Source organism: Rattus norvegicus, chromosome 10 (genome assembly GCF_021556685.1).
Source record: "Rattus norvegicus strain SHRSP/BbbUtx chromosome 10, alternate assembly SHRSP_T2T, whole genome shotgun sequence".
In the NCBI taxonomy this organism is placed as follows: domain Eukaryota; kingdom Metazoa; phylum Chordata; class Mammalia; order Rodentia; family Muridae; genus Rattus; species Rattus norvegicus.
The window spans coordinates 61,431,530-61,452,736 of record NC_141543.1 but is presented as its reverse complement, the minus strand read 5'-3'; the positions used below and the strand labels follow the sequence as shown (position 1 = coordinate 61,452,736).

Sequence of the window (21,207 nt, the reverse complement as noted above, 5' to 3'; positions counted from 1 at the left end):
CTCGGCAGAGAGAGCTGCCCGAGTGTACTTTCCTCCCAATTTCAAGTCCCTTGACATCATGCCGATATTCTGAATTTGGCCAGGGTAGGAATATTCACACCATAAACACCAGTGAATGCTACCTGTGGGCATCTCCTGGGCAGGTGGGGGGACTATTCCCAGTCACTTTGGTTGTCATTATTGTTCCTGAGTGCCAGAGCACCCCCTCCCCAGAGGCTGACCCCACACACATCCATGCTGCCCTGAAGTGACTGTTCTTCATAAACAGCTACTTCTACAAGGCGGTTTCTTTGTTTCCCCACCCCAAACTTCCATTTTTAGAGGCTATGAGCATCGCTGGGAGTTCCATTTCACAGAGTGGTAGGAAGTGACTCAATTCAATCAATACTGTCCACTGACTGGGTGTGGTGGCATGCAATCTTGGACTTGGGAGACAGAAGTAGGAATATCACAAGTTCAAGAACAGCCTAGGCTACACTCTAGGTATTGACATCATGCTCTCTTAAAGACCGGCAGCCTTTCTCTTGACTCCTCTAAACGGAAGTTGGGCCAACAGTTCCAGGGGCTCAAGAGCCACTCTTGTGGGATGACGCATCTGTCACCTGTCTCCCACCATGCATCTCTGGGTGGATTCATGGCCTTGTCTCCCTGAGTCCCACACGACCATGCCCAGGAATGTTCAAGGGAGACTTCCCCTGGAGCAACTCCTCACTCACTCACACTGGAGCCTGGTCCTTCTCAGGACCCCCTTCCACACCACCACAAGCCTTCATGGACCTCTGCTGGAACCACAAATTGCAGTGAGAAGGTTCTAGCTTCAAAAAAACCTAGGGTAGTTAGCTTCACTAGAACGGGGATGACTGTCATGGGCTGACCAGAAAGAGGAAGTGTGGTCAAGCTAGTGCCTGTTGCCTACAGGGATGAGTGAGGGTATGTAGGCGGTCAAGGCTCTCCCCAGCTGTGTTAAGAAACGCCCTCATAGTCCACAGCTGTCTCCACAGCGGCTTTCAGCGACACCCGGGCAAGTCTAGGTAAGTGCTTCGACTTTCCTAAGAACGATTTCTTGCTTTCTCTACCGTAGTCATCTGTTTCTGTTAGACTTGTGGCCAAATAGACAACCTCACAGGCATGGGCTGAGGGGACTGTCACCTGAGGCTGTGGTACACAGCTGGGTACAACTGGAGAAACAGTGGCCTTGAAAAGTCCACTTGACATTGCTGCTGAGTTACCCCAGTCATCTCTTTAATCGTTCACTGTGTGTGCCAGGCGTAAGTTTATCTCAAAGGATGAAGCCACGGTTGGCAGTGAGCTGCGTAAAGTGTAAGGGGTTATCAATGTCTGGGTAATGTCTGTAATATCTGGTAGAGAACCCTCACTGCACTGTGCTTCGGAAACTCAGGCTACATCTCGGTACTCTTGGATGAAAGACTCAGAACAGTGTGGCTCTCGGTGCCCTTGTCACTCAGTTTCTGGTGTCTGGGATCTATAAGGCACCTGCCAACATTCAGAAGCCTCGGGACCCAGAGGGGTTCAGCTGGTGTGAGACCTTAATGGAGCGATGTGATTTTAACCTCTGGAAAATCAAGTTTCTCGATTCCTTCTTTATAGAAAATATTTTATTCTCTGTGTGTTTGGGAATGTTTCCTGCATGTATCACATATATGCCTGGTGTCCTTAGAGGTGAGAGGAGGACATCAGACCCTTGAAACTGAAGTTACAGATGGTTGTGAGCTACAGTGCGGTGCTGGGAATCGAACTTGGGAATCCTCTGAAAGAGTAGTCATTGTTCTTAACCACTGAGCCATGTCTCTAGCTCTTCAAAAATCATCTCTTAATCCATGTATTATGCCATGGACTATGTGGGAGGATCAGTTTCTCTAGAAGTTTGTCAGGATAGAGTTCCCCCCTGCTTCTCCCTTCTTCCTCCGCCCCCTTCTTCCTCCTCCCCATTCTCCCTTCTTCCCCCTCCCTTTCTCCCTTCTTCCTTCTCCTCCCTTCTCCCTACAGCTATCGCTCCCTCCCCTTTTTCCTCCCTTTCTTCCTCCTCCCGGTTTCCTTTTTTCCCCTAGCGAATAGATGTATTTCCTAACAGTAGGCAGACAAATTCACTAGGGAAGCTCTGAGGACTGAGCATGTATGCATGGAGTTGAGTCCTCTGATAAAATAAATCAGACTTAAGATTAACGTGCGGCTGTCCCGGCTTGATAAGCTCTCACGCTGAGACACAAATGCAGCAGCATGATCGTGTGGGTTACTGACAGTCGAGTTATTGGTCCAAGCACTGTGTTAACACATGCAAGCCTCACAGCTTGTCCATAACGAATTCAAATAACCACGGAGATAACCATTCATTATGCATAAGTACTCTCACCTTGTTACTTCTACAGGATTTGCATTCTGATCTGACATCGTTTTTTTTTTTCCCCCCAGAAAGGGTTTCTCTGTGTAGCCCTGGCTGTTCTGGTACTCGATCTGTAGACCAGGCTGGCCTTAAACTCACAGAGATCCACCTACCTCTGCCTCTCAAATATTGGGATTAAAGGCACATGCCGCCACTGGCCAGCTTGACATTGTTTTTAATGGAATACTAAGCATGACGTCATCGGTATATGGCGGGCTAGCAAGCCAGAATACTAAATATGATTACAGTGTGTCCCCGTACGTCAGTGTAGCAGAGTATAAACCCTCACAGGGTTTCTACTGAAACATCATTTTCTTTTCTTTTCTTTTTTTCGGAGCTGGGGACCGAACCCGGGGCCTTGTGCTCGCTAGGCAAGCACTCTACCGCTGAGCTAAATCCCCAACCCCGAAACATCATTTTATAGCCACACCTTTAATTATGCACCGGAGAGGCAGAGTCAGGTCGATCTCTATGAGTTCAAGGCCAACCTCATCTACATAGTGACTTCTAGGACACCCAAGGGTATGTAGAAAAACCCTGCCTAACCCCCCCCAAAAAATGTATAATTCTGTATATAAAACAATGTCAGTACATTCATTTACAATGACCTTGATTAACCCATTCACTTTAGAAAATATTGCATGTGATTTTAAAGAGGCATGGGCTGGACATGTAAGCTTAGTGGTAAAGTACTTGTCATGTATGTGCAAGAGCCTAGGTTTAATTTTCAACACAAACAAACCCACAAAAGTTCACAAAGGAAAAGTCATCCACAACAAATACTTAGATATGTCTTCATATTTTATGTAAACGTGTATTCTTTAGCAACAGGTTTAATGGTCATGATGCATATTTAAACAGCAAAATGTAAGTATCAATTTACCGGTCATTGGCCCCATATATAGTGTTAACATGTGTGTGTATCATAGATGTCCCATAATAAATGTATTGAAGAAGAGGAAGATATATCAATCATAATACATAATTACAAATCACCTAAAATCCTTTGATCTCTCTCTCTCTCTCTCTCTCTCTCTCTCTCTCTCTCTCTAGCCAGTTATGGGTTGGCACCAGAGAAATGGAGACAGGTAGATCTTTGTGAATTTGAAGCCATCCTAATATATATATATATATATATATATATATATATATAGAAAGTTCCAGAATAGCCAGAGCTACATAGAGAAACACTGTCCCAAACAAAACCAAAAATAACGAACAAAACTCATGTATCTTAACAGCTATCCTTAGTCATGACTATGCCCTTTCAGGCTAGCAGCCTTCCCTCCAGCTAGAAGGTCTGCACTTCTAAGAGCTGAGATGGTGACACTCCCAGGAGTCACAGTGTCTAGACTTTCTGGCAAAATATTATTTAGAATCCTCAGCAAACTCTAGGAGCCGGATATTTCAGTTTAAGAATGTCAACATCGCATTTTAGTAGCTATTAATAATTTAAGAAGTCACTGGTAAACAATGGCCCTTTCTTTTTACATAAAAATGGAAGTTATACATTGTAACCCATCTGACAGGCAAACTGAAGATTGAATCCAGGAAATGAGCTAAAGGCCCATCTGGAAGACCCCGAGGCCTTCTCAGCCTTAGGGAGGGAAGGATTTAGTCAGGAGGAGGTGTCTGTTCCTATCTCCAAGCCATCAGAAGGATTTCCGTGTTTGGGGGATAGAGAGCTGACATTTTCTCCATTTTGTTTCAGTTGTACTCTAGACTGTAAATTAAATTATGCATCTACAGGAAGCACATCCGTTTTTATTGATTTTTGCATAACATCTAAATAAAAAGCACAATGCTTGGTATGCAAATGGAGCCTCAAGATAGCCAACAGGCTGTGGTCCCCCGGGAATTTCTGTATGTGAGCCATGGGGCTGTTACCATCTGGAGGCCCCTTGGCCGGTTAGTTCAGGACTCTGGAACATCGTTGCTTTAAACTGACAGAGTGAGGCCCAAGAAGGCCAGGGAGGATGCAGGGAGGCTTGTGGAACTGCAGGTCCCTGGCAGAGCAAAAGCTCAAAGGGACACAGAAATATAGGGGAGTCCAGAGGCTGTTGAGGTAAGCAGTTGCCTGTTGGGATTGATCTTGGCCATGCTGGGCTGACTTTAGGGAGCTCCTATTTCACTCTGCACTGAAAGACAACAAGGGGTCATATTTCTATGTGGCAGCCAGCAGTAAGGCAAACAGTTCAAACAGGTCAACAAAATGGCACTTTGCACAGGCGTCTAGAGCCCTGGCTAGCACACTGGAAGTGGAGATACAAGATAATAGGTGTGAAAGCTGGGGAAGGAGGTGATATGTGGGGGCCGAGCTTGCCGGCCTTTCACAGAAATGGAAGGCTACAGAACAAGCAGATAGTGCGTGTTTTCTGTAGCCCCGCCCTGTCCACACTCAATTTTAAGTTGCCAGTAAGTCTCCCCATGGCCATTCCCAGCACACATGCAGCAAGGTGGTCAGGTGGGAATATGGACATCCTGACCATCATCAGTGACAGACTGACAGGCAACCAGAGAGGAATCGGGCAGGAACTGCTCACGCCCACAGGCTTGATGAGTGCTTAGCTTCCTGTGCCTTCGAAATCAGTTCAAACCCATCTCATGCCCTGCTTTCCAAAACCCTTTCTAGTAAGCCCATGGATCACTTTAGGACGTACCTCTCTCCTCCTGGTCAGCGCAGGCCCACAGCCTCTGTGGTTAACACTCTTCTGCACTGACTCATGAACCAAACCCCTTTCCTGACTCCGAGGCCATCAGAATAAACCTGCTCGAAGCATGGGTAGATGCAGAGACCTTACGAGGACTGGGCAGGAGATGACCAGAGGGGTGCCCAGGGCATCTGGGAGCACAGGGCTGTGGATGCAGCACAGCCATCTTTGCTGCTGCATCCCCTACTGTTTCTGTAGGTGGCTTCTTCAGGCTCGTACCAGCCGCCGGTTTGTGCTGGCCTTCTCCTGTCCCCGTTCTCGTACTAGTTCTTCGAGATTCCCACCTCTAAATATCCTCTTTTATGACCCAAAGGAGAACACTCCCCAGCTCCTACCAGCAGCTCAGTGGGGCGGGGTATTCTGCAGCCTGCCAGTGAAGGGAGGCTGTCCTTCCTGAAGGTGACTGCTGTTGTGCATAGAGCACTTTCGGTCTGCTCTTGATAATGTCGGTATCTGGGGATCCTCGGAGCTCTTTTACCTGTGTCAGTCTCTTGAAAAGGTTTCAGAACCTGTATGGAGACTTCATGGATCTTGCTCCAGATACAAATGCTGGGCACCAGGAAGCTGGGGGAAAGCAGCCCGTTCCCTGAGTGGCCAGCTCAAGTCCCTGGAGTACTTCACAGTTCTGTGATGTGTGTGACTTTCCAGTGTAAACTCTCTTCCTCCCCAGCGCGCTCTCTCTCTCTCTCTCTCTCTCTCTCTCTCTCTCTCTCTCTCTCTCTCTCTCTCTCTCTCTCTCTCTCTCTCTCTCTCTCTGTCATACAGGGTCTCACTCTGTAGCCCTGGCCTGCCTGGAATTTGCTATGTTGACTAAGCTGACCTGGAGCTCACAGACATCTGCCTGCCTCTGCCTCCCAAGTGCTGGGATTAAAGCCATAAATCACCAGTCTCAGGAATTCATGATAAAGAATAAAGTATTGTCACTGGCTCCCCAGAAATGCTTTCTGAAGACGAGCACGTTGGGGCTGGGGTCGTCATTGCCCTTCCTTGCTTTACCTCGCTCAAGCACCGTCATCCTGCGAATGTCCTGCCTAGTCCTTTCCACCCCACAAAATGCATTAAGCAACCTGAGGAATGCAGGACATCCAGGGGTAGCTAGAATATCCCCTCCACAATGCTTACAGTGGCCTCTGCTTCTCAACCTACCTCTGCCCCCAGTGGTGGGTGGCAGATGGAAGGCAGGGGTCTCACCTGAGGTCATATGTCATAAAGAGGTGGCGTGGGAATAATACTACACAGGATAGGAATTTGAGACTCTCACTGAAAACTCTGCACTTTATGAATACTATATGAATGACTGCTCATTGCAGAAAAGCCAAAACAGGATGCTGGTAGGAAAGAGATCAGCTTCATTCAAGGAGTGGCGCCCTAGAAGGTGCATGCTGACGTCCCCAATGCTTCCTCCCTAGAGAAGTTAGGTACATGAAAAGAAAGAAGTGTCAGGAGCAGGCATGAAGGCTCCTGCTGGATGGGTCTTCATCATTCAGAGCACGTGCTTCCTTTCTTATTTTTCTCTGGCTACAATGTAGCAGCCTCCTAGGGTTGGTTTCTATCTGTAACAGTTGTATCTGTTTTCTACAAGTCAAGCCTTATAGTATTTGACTCACTTTATGTTGAACAGAAAGAAAAACATAAGAATTATTACATATTCCGGTGTAACCCAAGACCAGCACGTGTTCTGGGTTCTGTAAATCTAAATAAAGATTCTTAGCGATTATTATCTTTTTATATTTGTGGTGCTAGGAATCGATCTCTGAGCTTTTGCGTAAGAGGCAAGCAATCTACCATGAAGCCACATCCTCAGCCCGTTATGTTTTGCTCGTTTAGGGGTAGTTTATGTTTAGAGTGTCAGGCTAAGGGAAGAGAACTAACCTGCAAAGGAAGAAAGGGGCAGAAACTGCAGAGGGCATTTCCAAAAGGCATGACTACTGTTACATTCCTGGACCACATGGTCACAAGGGATGTCTACCCACGGTGGAGAAAAGGGCTGTCAAATCTTTTACTCATCTATATATCCACAGTCATACATGTAGTACCTGCTGTGCCCCTGTGACCTAGACTCTAGGAGTGTGGTAGTAAAGAGAGGAGCCAGGACCCTGCCAGCATGGTGCTTACATACCAGCATTGGGGACGGGGGTGGGAGGGTGGACAATGACCAAAGGAACCCACAGCAGACAGGAAAGATATGCCAGCATTGTTTGGGTGGGGAAAGAGTTGTTTCATCTGTACTTCACAGAGTAACTGAAATCTGAGGTTCCCCTTCCTGTAGTCTGAGGGGTATTTGTGGGCTCAGGAAGGAGGGAAGGGAAGCCCCAGAACTAATTGCCACAGGGAGATGATGGTGGGAAAGCTGGGCTGGAAAGAGGTGGACCACTTTGTGACTTCCTTAGGAGCACTGTCCTCACTTGGGAGCCTGCCTGCCTCCTGCCCTGGCCTAATCCTGATCCCAGGTTATTGACTCTGCTTCCTACTTTGGAGAAAATGGAAGTTTTTTGTGCGATCTGCCAATTTCCTGTCCCTCTGTCCTTATCGTTCCTCTTGTTCCACTCAGCATCCCTCCTCTTCTGATCAATGTTCCATTTTGAAAGGTCAATCTACCACTGACTGGAGACAGCTTCTCCCGGCTCTGTTCTCACTCTTTTTCCTTCTCCTCCATCCCCATGTTCCATTTTTCTCCTCACTTCTGGAAACTTCAGAGTCCGCAATAGGCTGAAGTTCTTCACATAAACAAACTCTGGGCCTTGGATCCTTCCCTTCTTGAAATACAGGGTTTCCTTTTCCGCGAAGACACCCTCCCCCTTCCTTATTCCTGTGGCAAACCCTCCTCCTAAGTTCTTCTTTCTCTTCCTTTCCATCTCGATGATTGTGGCTTCCATCCCCCATCCGCCTCCCCAGAGCTAAAGATCTACAGAATCTGTAAATCTCTGAGACTCCCCAGGATGTCTGCGGAGAAAGGGAAGAGAGTTCGGGAGTTCTGGACACCCGAGCAGGAAGGGTTATGTGTTAGGGAGGGGACACCAAGCAGAGAGGACACCGGGGGCTTCCTGGGACCACTTCATGTTCTAGAAACTGTGTTTCTGCACCCTCACCACATCGTCTGTAATTGCCCTCCAAGAACCTTAGAGAGCCGGGTCCTGGAAAGAAAACCCGAGGCACCAGGGAGTTAGTTTTTCTTCCTCAATGTGGAGGCAAGTGAGTTTAAATGAAGAAGTAGAAAAAAGGTCAGCCTGGAGCCTTGCTGGTGAGAGGAAACTTGTTCGTTGATGGTGGCCTTCCAGCGGCCATGACAAGCATGTGGAGAAGGTATTTGGTTCAAGGAATCTTTTCAGTGCCTTTTACCCATCCGGCTACTGATGCCCCGTTTATGGCTGCTCCAGGGAAGAGGCATCAGATCTCACTAGCACCAGTTAGGAGTCCTTCAGAGAACCTTCTAGATGGCTTGTTAAAAATGCTGATTCAGGGGGTTGGGGATTTAGCTCAGTGGTAGAGCGCTTGCCTAGGAAGCGCAAGGCCCTGGGTTTGGTCCTGAGCTCCGAAAAAAAAGAACCAAAAAAAAAAAAAAACAAAAAAAATGCTGATTCAGATTCTCAGAAGAGTTGGAAGTTGGACTTGGAAGTGAAGTAGGGGCAAAAGACCTTGTACTTAAGTGCATCTTATTTTTAAATAATATATATGTATATATATATAATATAAGTACACTGTCGCTATCTTCTAACACACCAGAAGAGGGTATCAGATATCATTACAGATGGTTGTGAGCCACCATGTGGTTGCTGGGATTTGAACTCATGACCTCTGAAAAAGCAGTCAGTGCTCTTAACCACTGAGCCATCTCTCTAGCTCTAAGTGCATCTTAATAACCAGGAAATTGAACATTTTTGAGATACCCGGGCAAAATGGTTAAAAGTTAAGGCCCTAGAGTCAGACAAACTTCGATTTCTGATTTTTTTCCAATTATTTGTTCTATAATCTCGTTAAGCTCTCCCTTAAAAGAGAGAAGCCTCTATTTTCTAACCTGTAAAGTGGGATGATAATGCTGACTATATGGCTTACAGAGCTATTGTGGGGATTCAGTGAGCTGGGGCATGTAGAGTCATTAAACTCATGAGAAGTTAGCACACAGTACATATGTCTGTTTTGTTGTCCTTGATATTTGTTTGTTTGTTTGTTTGTTTGTTTGAGACAAGTATCACTATGTAGTCCTGGAACTCAATATGTAAAGCAGGCTGGTCTTGAACTCACAGAACCCCACCTACCTTGGTCCCCCGAGAGCTAGGATCAAAGGCAAGTGCCCCACGCCTGGCTACATGTGGGTGTTCTAAGTGTCCTTTTTTTTTCATACTGAGGTTCCCCTTTATGAGCAACAAGTTGCACTGAGACACTGAAGTCTTGCGAATATTGGAAAGTTTTGAGCATGGTTCTTCTGCTTTCGGTTCTGGTCTGGAGAGAAGGAATTTGTGGGTTTCATGTCAAGGTGGCAGAATAAACAGACTCTGGTGTCTGAGCTGGAGTGTCAGGTTGCCAGTTAGCATGGTTCTTAACCTGTCCAAGTTCTGCTTCCTCTTCTGAGAAACGGAAATGCGGTCATCCCTCCACAGTCAGGTTCTACATCTATGGATTCAGCCAACAGAAGATGGAAAATACTCCAAAACAGCAAGTGCCTCTCCACTGGTCATGTGCACTCTTCCTCCCCCACCCTGTCATTGTTCCCTCAGTGACACACTGTAGCAACTACCTATCCAGCACTTACCGCATGAGAGTAAGCAACAGGTGATCTCAAGTGTGGAGACACAGGCTTATACAGAGTTTCATTTGCTCAGACACTTTTTCACATAAGTAACTCACACACCTATGCATTTGGGTCAGGGTTAGACCTCAGGGTCCCACAGTTCTGCTGTCCCAACCTAAGCTCATTCTTGGACCCACTTTGGCTCTGAGGGCCTGCCTTATCCCAAGCATGAGTTAAGCCTTGAGAATCCCTCCTGCCTCCTGATAACAAACATTATTTCTGTGTGGCATCCTGAGTCTGCCTTGCAGCCAGACCCTGCTGCTGCATGACCAAGGTGACAATACAGGACACCATGTGACTGACTTCACATCAAAAGGGGTGGAATCATCACACTGCTTTCCTCTCCTTCTCAAACTGTCACCAAAAAAGGCAAAAAAAAAAAAAATTAAAGATAACCGGATTTAGTACAGTGGTAGGCAAGCGCAAGGCCCTGGGTTCGGTCCCCAGCTCCGAAAAAAAGAAAAAAAAATTAAATATAACCATATAAACCCACGGATCCTTTCAGTGAGGATAAGCATGGAGGATCATTTGTGTCAGGACCCTTCCCTTCCTCAAAACATCCACATCAAATTCCCCAGAAATTGGATTATGTCAGAGTTTCTAGAAAATGGGAATCAAGGCTTCTAATCAGATGACCGAGATGGTGAAATTATCCAGACTCAGTGGATGTAACCTTGAGACTCCCTACGCACTGGGAAGAAAGTCAGCAGAGCATGATTAGAGGAAGATATAACAGCAGAAGAATGGCCAGAGCTGTGTAACAGGCCTGGCTTTGAAGACAGAAATGGTCATGAGACGAGGACTGTAAGTGACTTCTGGAAGCCAAAGAGATAAGAAAATGGATTCTCTCCTACAGTATCCAAAAGCATATTGCCTTAAGGCCCACAGCCCTTTGGTTTTAGACTTGGTTTTAGACTTGCAAGTGAGATATTCCTGAATGTCTGACCTCCAGAACTGTAAGGTGACTTTTTAAAATCTTATTTTATGTGTGTGATGGTTTGCCAGCACACATGTATCATGTGTGTGCAGTGCCTACAGAAATCAGAAGAGGGCATTGCATTCCCTGAAACTGGAGCCGCCCATGTGAGTGCTAGACACCCAGGTCCTCTGGAAGAACAGCCAATGCTCTTAAGCACTGAGTAATTTCTCCAGCCCTAATATAACACGTTTTAAAGATACATAGCTCTGTTATATTGCCTATCTGGCCCCAGACTCCTGGGTTCGAGTCATCCTCTTGACCCAACCTTTCAAACAGCCATTTCTTGAGAAGTCTGTTGTCCTCTGTAGCCCTCTGAGAGTTGTGGCTACAGCCTTGGGCTGACTCTCAGCATCCTGTCAGGCGGGCATTTGCTTGTGCCATGCTCTGCTGGCTTCCAGCCATCCTGCAACCTACATTCTTACCTACCCCCTTGGCCTCAGGCCTGGGGCCAGAGTAAGATTCAGTTTCTGTATCTTTCCAGGGCCTGTAGTCGATCGTGCACTGCCCCAGCACGCAGTCCCCACACCTCTCCCCTGAATACCTCTCCAGTCTGGAAGCACCCTAACCATTGAACTAGCTTGGTGGTCTCAGGTGACATCGCACTAGAAATGGAATGTGATGCTCTTGGGCCCCTCTCTCCGCTTCATCCTCAGAAAGACAAGTCGGCCTATTCTGTTGAGAAAGCATCTCCCTGCTAGCAGTCCATGGAGAAGGGGGTAACTTCGGGGCGTTCTTTATGGCAGGCGCTGAACATGCAGTTTGGGGGGCTGCCATAGAAATGGCTCAGCTTTTAAAAAAACACCAGCTGCTCTTCCAGAGGATCAGGGTTTGATTCCCAGCGCCCACAGGGTTGCACAAAACTATTCAAAACTCCAGTTCTAAGGGATCTGTCGCTCTCTTCTGGCTCCATGGACACCAGGAATGCATGTGGTACACAGACACAAATGCAGCCAAAATACTCATACATTGTGGGACAGTGAAAGGCACCCTGGTTCCCAGCTGAGGAGGCTTGAACCCCGGAGACCCTGAAGGGAGGGTGGACATTTCGGCTGACTCCCAGGAAGCCAGGCCAGTCACTAGCCCGCAGCCCTCCATAGATCTGTGACCGTCAGTCACATAAGGCCACGCCCCGAGCCCCTTCACAGGTCACGTAGACTCGAGACAGATCTCCATTATAATGAGGTACCTAAAGGCCTTAGCTTTCCACTCATGCCTCGGTCTCTACTCTTCCTAGGCTTCCACAGCAATGAGTTGGTGGAGGAACAATTTCTGGCTCATCTTAGCTGTGACCATCATCTCCATCTCCTTGGTCCTGGGTCTCATCCTGTACTGTGTCTGCAGGTGGCAGCTTAGACAAGGTACTGATGGCCATCTTACCTGTGTGTGTGTGGGGGGGGGGGTGATGTCAGTGCAGCAAAACTCTAAGCCTGGCCTGTATGGGCTTAGGTGGAGCAAAACATGCCTTGGGTATGATTTCTAACCCTGCCTCAAACTCTGTCCCTGGGCCTCAGTTTCTCATGAGCATAGCGAAGGGGAGATTAATTCCAAAGTCAGAGGATTTGGGTGCAAACAGACGCAGGGTCCCTGGAGCCCCGTGTCTTCCTGGCACCAATATCATTGCTTCTGTGCCTCTCGAAAGGGAGCAGACAGAAGTCTGCAGAAAGTCAACTGTCTTGAGCATTAAAACAGAGTCAATCAGTTGTTTAGTGAAGTCTCTCTGGTCTCTTTGATGGCCATTCTACAAGGCTCCAGTCCCAGAAAACATTGCAGGCAGGACAAACTGTAGGCCAAAGGTTTTATGGCTGGGTTGGTGTCCCAATCCCTCCACTTGAGGCCTTGTCTGGTTACAAAAGATGGCCAATGCAGGCTTCATGTCCCCATTACTAGGAGTCTTTGCTAGGGTTACTCTCAAGATTTCATGGAGTTTAAGTACCACAGGCAAACATTAGGCAGAGCTTGGGGAGTCCTAAAGAGGGGGATCAGGGGAACCAGAGGGGTCAGGGACACACCACAAGAACCTTGAGAATATGGTACACAGAATAGAGTGATTGGGACTCATGGGACTCACAGAGATTCGGGAACCTGTAGGGATCTGACCTGGGTCCTCTGTATATGCTACGGCTAAGTAGCTTGGTAGTCTTGTGGGAATCCTAACAGTAGGAGCAGGGACCGTCCCCAACTCTTTTGCCTGCTCGTGGGACCCTGTCCCTCCTACTAGGTCACCTCATCCAGCCCTGAAGTGACAGTATGTGCTGGTTTTCTTGTAGCTTGTTATGCTGCATTTGGATGTTGTCCCCAGGAGGCCTGCTGTTTTCTGATAGAAGACAGAGCAGGGGTGGATCTGGGGAAGAGAGGAGATGGGAGAGAGACTGGGGGAGGGGCAACCTCGGTCGGGATGTACTATATGTGAGAATTAAAAGACAAATAAACACAGATATGATCCAGGATGAACGAGTTTTAGTTGCACGACAGCCTTCTCTCTCCAAGACCTGTTTTCTGCTGTTTTCTCTATCTTGACCTCCTCAGACAAAGTGACTGTGTGGGGAGATGAACACTAATTTTAGGTTATCTACAACTGGGTTTTCCAGTTTGTCGTTTATCTCCAGAAACATGGACCTCCCACCCCCCACCCCCAGTCAGTGGTATAGTCCTTCAAGATCCTAGCCCTTTAAAAGAAATTGCAAATTGGTCTGAGGCAGGAGCACGCCCAGGTAACACAGTGGGCAGGTAACACACAGGGCACCCTGGGCGAGCCTCCCAGCGTGTTCAGCACGCTGTCCCTCGAGTGCTGGAGTGCAATCCTTTTAGCTTTGTCCCCAGTCCACAGGGAGACAGAACCTCGGGAGAGGTGCTCAGAGCTTAGAGGCAGAACCGAGATCAGATCTCAGTTCCCAATTTGATCTCCTTTTCCCACTGTCCCTTAAGTAATTAATTTTTAATAAAGGAAGAGGATTTATTCAGAACTCCATTTTAATATATGAGCTTTAGAAAGTGTGTTCTGGGCTCATGTACTTTATCAACTGGCTGTCTTTACATTTTTTTCCATTTATTTGTTTGTTTGTTTATTGCTGCTGTTGGCCAAGGATTTCCTCCCAGGCTCTGTGGCTTCGTGGCCAGGGTCCAAGAGCTAGCTGTCACTTTCACACTAGGTGTCCCTAAGTCTTATCTCTTGGCAGTTCCCCTTCCTAATTCCCTGGATCTGATTATATTCCAAGAACTTCTAAATCCTGAAGTGACAACTTTCATTAATGTGCCCTAATGAATATGGTTTCCCTCCCTTAGGCAGGAACTGGGAAGTTGCCAAGCCCTCGATACAGGACGGAAGAGAAGAGGACAAGATGTATGAGTAAGTGAGGGGGAGGGGAGACCCCTGCGGCTCACTGCACCAGGGCCCTTCCGATGACAGTGTTCCAGTGTGGCTGCAATGCCTCCTTCCCTATGGAGTTGGTGAGATGGATCTGCCAACATCCTCATCTATCGGAGGAAGAAGGTCTGGGGATCGGGCATCTCTGGCACCCTGTTCTGGGCTCCCTGGCCATATTTATTCTGACAGAGGCTACTGTGTAGTCTCTGTGTCCCAGGCTCAGTCTTATGTCTTTCATTTAAGCAGGTTACATGTCTGAAAACATGGCATAAAAGTATAGCATTTGCTTCCCCCTTTAAAGATCTGTTTGTATTTTATGTGTATGAATGCTTTGCCTCTGTGCATATCTGTGCACCATGTGTGTGCCTGATGCCCAGGAAGAAGGGCATTTAGGTCTGAAACTGGAGTTATAGACAGCTAGAACCCTGTGTGGCTGGGAATCGAACCTGGGTCCTCTAGCCCTGAGCATTGGCTTTCCATTTTGCTTTTTGTGATATGTTTGGGACTCTTCATGCTATTTGATGAGTCCCCAAGGTTACCCTTTAGGAACAAGAATTCATGAGGGGACTAATGGGACCGGAGACTTATCTCACTCCACGGTTTTGTGTTTGTTTGAGACAGGATTCTGCTACATAGCTCTGGCTGTCCTGGAACTCGCTATGTAGACCAGGCTGGCCGCAAACTCACAGAGATCTGTCTGCCTCAGCCCCCTGAGATCAGAGGTGTGCACCACCATGCCCAACACAGCTATAGTTTAATATAGCCAAAAATAGATAAAATCAGCAAAGGGAAAAGGACACATAAGGTGGAATCTAGGAGAAACCAGCACAAGCCTCCAGCTGTCCTTCCCTGTAATTCTGAGGACATATTTCGGCAACCGTGTCTGTCAACACACATGAAGCATCCCAGAGCCAAGCAGCTCAGCTGAGCCTTAGTCCCCAGGGACAGTCCGGGATAGAGAACCCATCACTGACTTAAGCTACTCAGTCTCCAGTCCCTCCAGGAGTCAAACTGATAGAACATGACTCAGGGGTTCAGATGAACAGAAGTAGTTGCGCCCCTTAAATGAGATCTGAGCAGAACCATCAGGAGTGGTCAAAATCCCAGAAGTATGAATATAGGGTTTAACAATGTGGTGCTCAAAGCTGAGAGGTGGTGACCCAGTGTCAGAACCTGGTAAAGGGCCAGCCTTTGCCTATCTGCAAGAAAATCTATACTTTTGTGAAATGGATTTTATTGGAGTTCAAAGAGACCATCAAATATAACCTTTCCTTGTCTAATTCCTCGTCCATTGATGAGTAAGTCAATCAAGCATAACAGAGCCAGACGACCACAGGCCTTGCTGCCGTGTGAAAACTTCCCACAGAAATGCGCTATTGCTACCTGTCTCTGTCAGGGTTTCTATTCCTGCACAAACATCACGACCAAGAAACAAGTTGGGGAGGAAAGGGTTTATCCAGCTTACACTTCCACATTGCTGTTCATCACCAAAGGAAGGCAGGACTGGAACTCGCACAGGTCCGGAAGCAGAAGCTGATGCAGAGGCCATGGAGGGATGTTACTTACTGGCTTGCTTCCCCTGGCTTGCTCAGCTTGCTCTCTTATAGAACCCAAGACCACCAGCCCAGGGATGGCACCACCTACCTCCCACCCTTGATCACTAATTGAGAAAATGACTTACAGCTGGATCTCATAGAGGCATCTCCTTGAGGGAGGCTCCTTTCTCTGTGATAATTCTACCTTGTGTCCAGTTGACCCACAAAACCAGCCAGTACACTCCAGAAATTTTTTTTTCAGGAAGCACACAGCTCAACAAGTTGCTGTGAATGAAACAGGCCTAGGTAACAGATGCCCAGCCCAGGAGTAGATCTTGCTAACATCACAGACACTCACTTCTAAGGCCTTCGGCCATGGCACCTCCAAATCCCTACTAGCCAGAAGGAATCAGCCGGGCGTTTGATTGTTTCGTGCTTCACGTGAGTGGAATAGCACATGGTATTTTGCATTTTTCCCATTTTTTTTTCAGTACTATGGGGGTCATTTTAATCCCAGGGCCTCACAGATAACATGCCAGGCTCCACTACTGAGCTACAAGCCCAAGTCAGTATTATTTTTGTGAGACGCATTGAGTGTGGCTGTGGACTGTTCATTCTGCTTGCTGTACAGCCTTTCACTGTGGGAGTGGGCCGTGGGAGTTTGTCCCTTCTACTGTGAGTGGGCTTTTGGGCAGTGTGACGGTGACTCACATGTGAGCTCCTGTTACTGTAACAAACGCCCAAAACAGTTTATAAGGAGAAGAGGTTTCTTTTGCCTCACAGTTTGTGAGTTTCTAGTCCATGACTGGTTGGTCCTGATGCTGGTTGGGCTTGTCGTGAGGCATCATGGTGGGAGGTGTGTGGCTTAGAACAAAGCCAGGGACAAGAGGAGGGTTGAAGAAAGGTGGAGGGACTCAGGACCCACAGTCCCCTTTGAACACGAGCTTCCAGACATTTGAAAACTTCCCACTCAGTTCCAGCTCTTGAATTTGTCTCCACAGCAATGCTCAGCCAGCCTTTGGGGGCCATTTAGCATCTGTAACATGTGATCAACCCTGCTCCAATGTCTGGACACATCTGTGGTAAATTCACAGTGATGCTGCTGGTCATGGTGTTGATACTTAACATCAGGAATGAGTACGTCTGCCTTGCAGATTGGAGTACATCTAGTCCACCACTGTTTACACAAGAGACTGGGCTCTGTGCTCTAGAGACAACCCCTCCCATCATGTATGTGGGCTGGAGGAAATGGTTTCTTTAGGGTGACAGAAATGAATGCAGAATCTAGAAAGGTATGGAAATGCTTCCAACCTGGAGGAATCTGGATTTGAATCTTCAACCCACTTACTTGCCTTGCTATAAAGCAGCCATCAGTAGACTTGATCCAGACCAACCACTGACTGACTCTCTCTCTCTGTTTCTCCCTCTGTGTCTCGATGTCTCTGTCTCCTCTCTCTCTCTCTCTCTCTCTCTCTCTCTCTCTCTCTCTCTCTCTGTACGTGCGTGTGTGTGTGCCTGTGTGTGTGTCTCTGTGTGTCTGTGTGTCTCTGTGTGTGTGTGTGTGTGTGTGTCTCACCCCCCCTCATTCCCTCTCTCCCTAGGAATGTTCTTAATTCTTCACCAGGTCGGTTACCTGCTCTGCCACCCAGGAGTTCACCTTTTCCAGAAGACCCAGGTAAGAACGGTTTGCTGATAACAGTATCATTCCAGGTGGGATAAAGAATGGATGGATGGATCTTCTTTAGCTTACTAACAAAATTCTATAGGCTGGATGCCTTAAGCACTGGGAAAATTACTTCCCCACAGTTTCTGGGCTGGGAGTCTGAGATAAAGGTGTTGGCTGGTTTAGTATATGGGGAGAATTCCTGATTTGTGGATGGTGGCTTTTTTTTAAAAAACTTATGTGTCTGTGTGTGTGTGTGTGTGTGTGTGTGTGTGTGTGTGTGCACGTGCATGCATGTGTGTGTGCATGCATTCATATGTGCACATGTGTGTACACATGCTAGAGAATGAATGTGCATATGTTTATGAAAGCTAAAGGACTGCAATTCCTCAGGCACCGTCAACTTAAAAAAGTCTCTCAGTCTCTCATTGGCTGGAACTCACCAAGCAGGTGAGGCAGGTCAGCCTGAGTCCTAGGGATCTGCACTGTGAGATTACCACCATGACAACAACACATGTGACCATAGATAGATAGATAGATGGATGATAAATAGAAAGATAGATAGATGATAGATAGATGATAGATAGATAGATAGACAGATAGACAATAGATAGATAGACAATAGATAGAGAGACAATAGATAGATAGACGATAGATGATAGATAGATGATTGACTTACAGACAGACATAGATAGATAGATAGATAGACAATAGATAGATAGACAATAGATAGAGAGACAATAGATAGATAGACGATAGATGATAGATAGATGATTGACTTACAGACAGACAGATAGATAGATAGATAGATAGACAATAGATAGATAGATAGATAGATGATAGATGATTGACTTACAGACAGATAGATAGATAGATAGATATAGATAGGCGATAGATAAATAGATCGATAGATAGATGATAGGTAGATGATTGACTTACAGACAGATAGATAGATGATAGATAGATAGATAGATAGACAATAGATAGATAGATAGATGATAGATGATTGACTTACAGACAGATAGATGATAGATAGATAGATATAGATAGGCGATAGATAGATAGATAGATAGATAGATGATAGATAGATGATTGACTTACAGACAGATAGATAGATGATAGATAGATATAGATAGATAGATAGATAGATAGATAGATAGATAGATAGATAGATAGATAGATGATAGATGATTGACTTACAGACAGATGGATAGGTAGGTAGGTAGGTAGATAGATGATAGATAGATAGGCGATAGATAGATAGATAGATAGATAGATAGATAGATAGATAGATGATTGACTTACAGACAGATCAATAGATAGATGGATAGATAGATAGATGATAGATAGGCGATAGATAGATAGATAGATAGATAGATAGATAGATAGATAGATAGGGGTTATGAGAATCAAACTTGGGTCCTCATACCTGTGAGGCAAGTACTTTGCAGACTTTGTCTCCCCTCCTCCTTTTTTGAGACAGTCTCATGTAGCCCAGGTTGGCCTTAAGCTCCCTTAGCAGACAAGGGTGACCTTGAACTATTTAATCTTCCTCCTTTCATTTCCTAAGTGCTGCAATTACAGGTGAGGACCACCAGGCCTGGAAGTTCTCTGGTTCCCGTGACTGGCCCTTGTTAGACTCGACCTCACTTAAACCCTCAAAGCTCTGTGAAACTGATGACTGTCGTTGCTCCTTAAGTGACTTATCCATGACCCAACTTACCAAGCTAATTAGTTAACTAACTACTGAGTCCAAACCAGAACTCAATTTTACAGGAAATGAAATGAAATGGCAGAGGCGTTCCAATTTTCTTGGAGAAATATAAGGTCATTGTGGAGGCAAATCTGATTCTCATTATAGCTATAGCTAGGGTATTCATCACTGTATTTTTCATTACCATGACGAAATACTTGAGGCTGCCGTCTTGGTGGCTGAGTATCCAAACAGCACGGCCCTGAAAGCTACATCATATGATAAACATGACATCGTGGTAGCAGCCCATGTGACAGCAGGAAACCACATCTTAGGGCTGGGTGGCAGAGCAAAGGGAGGACCCATACTGCTTCTAATGAGGCTCTGTCTCTTAAAGGTCCCACCACCTTTTACCTTATTTCAGTTCTGTGTTCGTTTGTGTTCGAGTGTCTGCCTGCATTTGTAGCTTGATTACACACATGTCCAGAGTCCAGAAGAGGGGACTAGATCTCCTGGAGCTGGAGTTAGAGGTGATTACGAACTGCCTGAAGTGGTTGCCGGGAACTGAACTCAGATCCTCTGCAGAGCATTAGGAGCTCTTAACCATTGCCCACCCCGCCACACACACACCATGTTGCCATATTGGTAACACACCAAATCTTCTACACATGAACCTCAGGAGAATCACTCTTCTGTCACAGACAAAAAGCAGCAACCACTCCAGTTCCTGCGATAGACCCATTCTGCACTGAGTCTATCTTTGAACACTACCCCTCCCACCACATGTTTCCTTCCTTCTTAGCAGGCAGATTTGTATGTAAGCAGTAGCAAACAGTCCTGGGAGCAGCCTAGGGTACGGTACAGAGAGGGATGCATCAACAAGTCCATCAGAACCTTGTGATCTGGGATCTGTGGGCATGACTGTGGTTACCTAGCAACTGGATGTGGTCTGCTTCCTAAGTGTTTGCATCATGGTTCTCTTGAAGCTTGGTCTTAGCACAGAGACGTGGGAGTCAAGAGATCTGCCCAACATTCGTCACTGGTGTGCTTGGGTGATCCTGAGACGTGTGTCATGACTGTGACTGGGGAACCGACCACTGAGGAAGTGGGAAGATCAGTAATGTGTTCAGAAGATCTGTAATGAGCCACTCGGTCAAAAAAATACGTCAGTGCAGAGTAGCCTTGCATATAGTGACCCTTTTCTGTGCTTTAGCCCCACAGGAATCTCCAAGACAACCATCAGCTTGGTACTCATCAGTGAAGAAAGTTAAAAAGAAGAACGTCTTTGATATCTCGGTCTCCACTGATCCAGAAAATGATTACGATGATGTTGAGATTCCGGCAACCACTGAAATCCAGCACTCTATAACACCCATACCTCTTTGGCAAGCTGAAACGGGCTTACACAGCTCATTTTAGAATAATCTAGAATGGCTGGACTGTAACATAAGCACTTCCCGATCCCTAGAGGAAACCACCTCCGCCATGTGAAAGCTACAGCAGAGGCTAGGACAGCTTGATGTCCCCAGTGCTCCAGATGTGTCTGTTGCTCCAGATGATGTTCCTGATGTTTCTCGCACTGCAGAAGCTCTGTCCTGAGACTCTGAGGGTGTAGCCTTGGCACCTCTGTGGAGGAAGTTTCCTTTGTGCAGACCACTGGGCCTGTGAGAATTGACTCATTTCCCCACATTCCCCTTTGCTCCCGTGGTGAATGTGGCTGTAACGTGGTGGGTCTCAACCTTCCTGATGCTGGGACCCTTCAATACAGTTCTTTAGGTTGTGGCGATCCCCAATTGTAAAATCATTTTGTTGCTACTTCATAATTGTAATTTTGCTACTGTTATGAATTGTAATGTAAATATCTGATGTTCAGGGTATCTGATATTCAACCCCTAGGAGGTTTGAGACCCATAGGTTGAGAGCCACTGATAGGGATCATAGGTTTGACATTTGATGGTATGGAACCTCCCAGCTCCCATCCCTATGCAGACCATGGCTTAAGGATGCCTGTCTCCCTTCTCTCAGGCTCTACCCACCCCTGAACCTCCTAGAAGCCATGATTTGTCTTTATA

General features: G+C 46.6%; 1 protein-coding gene across 1 annotated transcript; it reads left to right on the top strand.

Moving 5' to 3' along the window:
- Window positions 1-944: 944 nt before the first annotated feature.
- Window positions 945-20,954, top strand: Scimp (SLP adaptor and CSK interacting membrane protein). The gene is made up of 5 exons (NM_001398998.1): window positions 945-1,031; window positions 12,115-12,238; window positions 14,163-14,226; window positions 17,381-17,454; window positions 20,349-20,954. Exons 2-5 carry the CDS (start codon window positions 12,127-12,129, stop codon window positions 20,552-20,554), a joined length of 456 nt encoding a protein of 151 aa, NP_001385927.1. The 5' UTR covers window positions 945-1,031; window positions 12,115-12,126; the 3' UTR covers window positions 20,555-20,954.
- Window positions 20,955-21,207: the final 253 nt, after the last annotated feature.